General features: G+C 50.7%; 1 protein-coding gene across 1 annotated transcript; it reads right to left on the bottom strand.

Moving 5' to 3' along the window:
• Nucleotides 1-724: 724 nt before the first annotated feature.
• Nucleotides 725-1,111, bottom strand: LOC149352159 (histone H2A-like). Its single transcript, XM_089575667.1, has one exon. It carries the CDS (start codon nucleotides 1,109-1,111, stop codon nucleotides 725-727), a length of 387 nt encoding a protein of 128 aa, XP_089431793.1.
• Nucleotides 1,112-2,340: the final 1,229 nt, after the last annotated feature.

Raw genomic sequence — 2,340 nt, forward strand, 5'->3', positions numbered from 1 at the left:
TTATACCAGACACTACGTACTGCTTAAAGATTAAAATCAGTAGATTTCTCCTAAACCCAGAAAAATGAGGGAAGCGAACAACGCGCTGGCATATTTCGTCCGTTGTTGCTGTCCACGCCATTGTGTCTCGCCTTTATTGAAACATGACGCGAAGGGTGAGCGCTCGTAGCTGGAAAAGAAGGAAAGTATTTTGGCGTGCACAAAGTCAGCGAAAGGGTTTAGCGACACGGGAAAGAGTTAGTAGTGGGCGGTATGTTACAGAAGCCTGAAAGCAGTTCTGTAGGTGAATTCGTATCACCGGAGTCAGCGCTGTTGTCCTTTTTCCTCCAAGTTCCAATACTCCTTGGTACTGATTCTGGGTGCAGCATGCCAGACGCTCTGCTTCATCTAAGACTGACGTGAAGAGGTTTTTGTTTCGGCAAAGCATGAGGCTAATAGACCTACTTCGAGACCGCGATGGAATTCAAGAGCCAATGGTACATGGACGAAGGAGGCAGGGCGCCAACGCCGCATTTGTCCGCGTTTCCTAGAGACGCTCGACGAGGCCAGGAAAGAATTGTCGGTTTGTGTGCGGTGTCGCGCGATAATCATGCAAAGGTTGCTCGGAACGGATAACGAAATAGGAACCAGGTTACTCATGGGGAGCAAAGTTATTTTATTTAGAGCCGGTCACCAGCATGCACTCGTGACCCCCAGCTAGTGCTTCGCCATCCTTTCAGGTGTTCTAGGTGGTGCCGGAGCCACTGCTGTTCTTCCGAGGCAGCTGAGGTGGAATGTATGGTAACACTCCGCCCTCCGAGATGGTTACTCCTGCTAGTAACTTCCTCAGCTCCTCGTCGTTTCGCACGGCCAGCTGGACGTGATGAGGCGTGATCACGGTCTTGTCGTTGTTGCGTGCCGCGTTGCCGTCGAGCACCAGCAATTCTGCAGTGAGGTACTCGAGGACCGCCGACATATAGACGGAGGCCCCGGCTGCCACGCGCTCCGCGTAGTTCCCCTTGCGGAGCCTCCGCTGGATGCACCCGATCGGGAATTTCAATCCCGCACGGGCCGAGCCTGACCTGGTTTTGGGTGCCTCGGATGTCTCGGCCCCGGCTGCCCCGCTAGCCATGGCGGTACTGCGCAGTGGTGTGGAAGAAAACAGTCAACGGAGCGCAGTGCAGCGGTGCTAGAACCCCGAAGGACAGTACAACATTAAGCACCAACAAAGCCTGTACATGTATCCAACGTAGCTATATACGCCATTATTCTCAGTCGATGCATTGCAGTCGAAGTGATGTGGAAGTACTCACATTCGTTCTCTCAAATAGGATAAAAAAAAGAACATACCGAAAGCAGGTGTTGCCACAATCAAGCTGTTTTACCGAGAAAGTGAAACGATGAACGGGGTACGAGTTCCGTCATCGGCTGCAGAAAGCATGAGCCACGCCCCATTAAAGGAACGGGGCGCAGTGCCGAAATTAAGTGGTATCTTACGGGTGGAATAAGGCTTGGTCCGAGTCAGCAGGTGGAGTGCAGCGTCCCAAGGTACAGATCGCGTTCTTAATCGCTCATGAGGAAGTGACGTGGCTGGCAGGCTGCGTTACCAGGTTAGCGGGCCGCACGATTTCCGCCAGGATATAATGATGAAGACGAAGATGTTTTAATTTGGACCGATTTCATTTCCGCCAGTACATGTTGTTGTTGTTGTAGCCTACGACAGTACATGACTCCTGAAGATGATGATGATGATGATGTCCTCGGGCTGAATGGCACATACCCACGGCGGGGGATTGGCCAGGGTGCATAGCTAAAACCCAGCGGGTGTGTCCTCTTCCTTCTCGTCTTTATTGCTGTAGCTATATCTGTTCTTCCTCGCTTCTTTTCGGCATAGATGTGGGGCCAGAACAAGCGCCAGCAAATTAGACGCCCATATTGCGTTAGAGGTCTGTGTGAGTGGCCTGCACCTTTGCTGCCGCTCATTAGTTTTCCCCTGTGTTTCTGCTTTCAGTGTCGAGGAAACGGACGTACAAGGATTTAATTTGTATGCTCTTTCCTCCGCCCCTACACCGCTCTGAGTATTTGTGCTTTCCAGCACACGACGTACTCAAAGGATTGCGTACAATGCTATAAGCTACACTATAAGCTACACCATTTACTTGTGTGCACTGTTTTCGCAATCTTTGAATTCAGGACAGCTGCCCGGGGACTGGAAGGTGGGTAAGGTGGTACCGATATTTAAGTCTGGTGATGCTCACTGTGCCCTTAATTACAGACCCATATCATTAACGAGTGTCCCGTGTAAACTGTTTGAACAAGTCATTTTTTCTAATCTGGTTAAATTTCTAGAAAATCACTCGT

This window comes from Amblyomma mixtum, chromosome 3, assembly GCF_055824585.1.
Source record: "Amblyomma mixtum isolate Tamu chromosome 3, ASM5582458v1, whole genome shotgun sequence".
NCBI classification, from domain to species: Eukaryota; Metazoa; Arthropoda; class Arachnida; order Ixodida; family Ixodidae; genus Amblyomma; species Amblyomma mixtum.

Bases quoted from the DNA above. Each gene is read 5' to 3' on its own strand.
- LOC149352159 (XM_089575667.1), bottom strand. From the start codon at position 1,111: ATGGCTAGCGGGGCAGCCGGGGCCGAGACATCCGAGGCACCCAAAACC.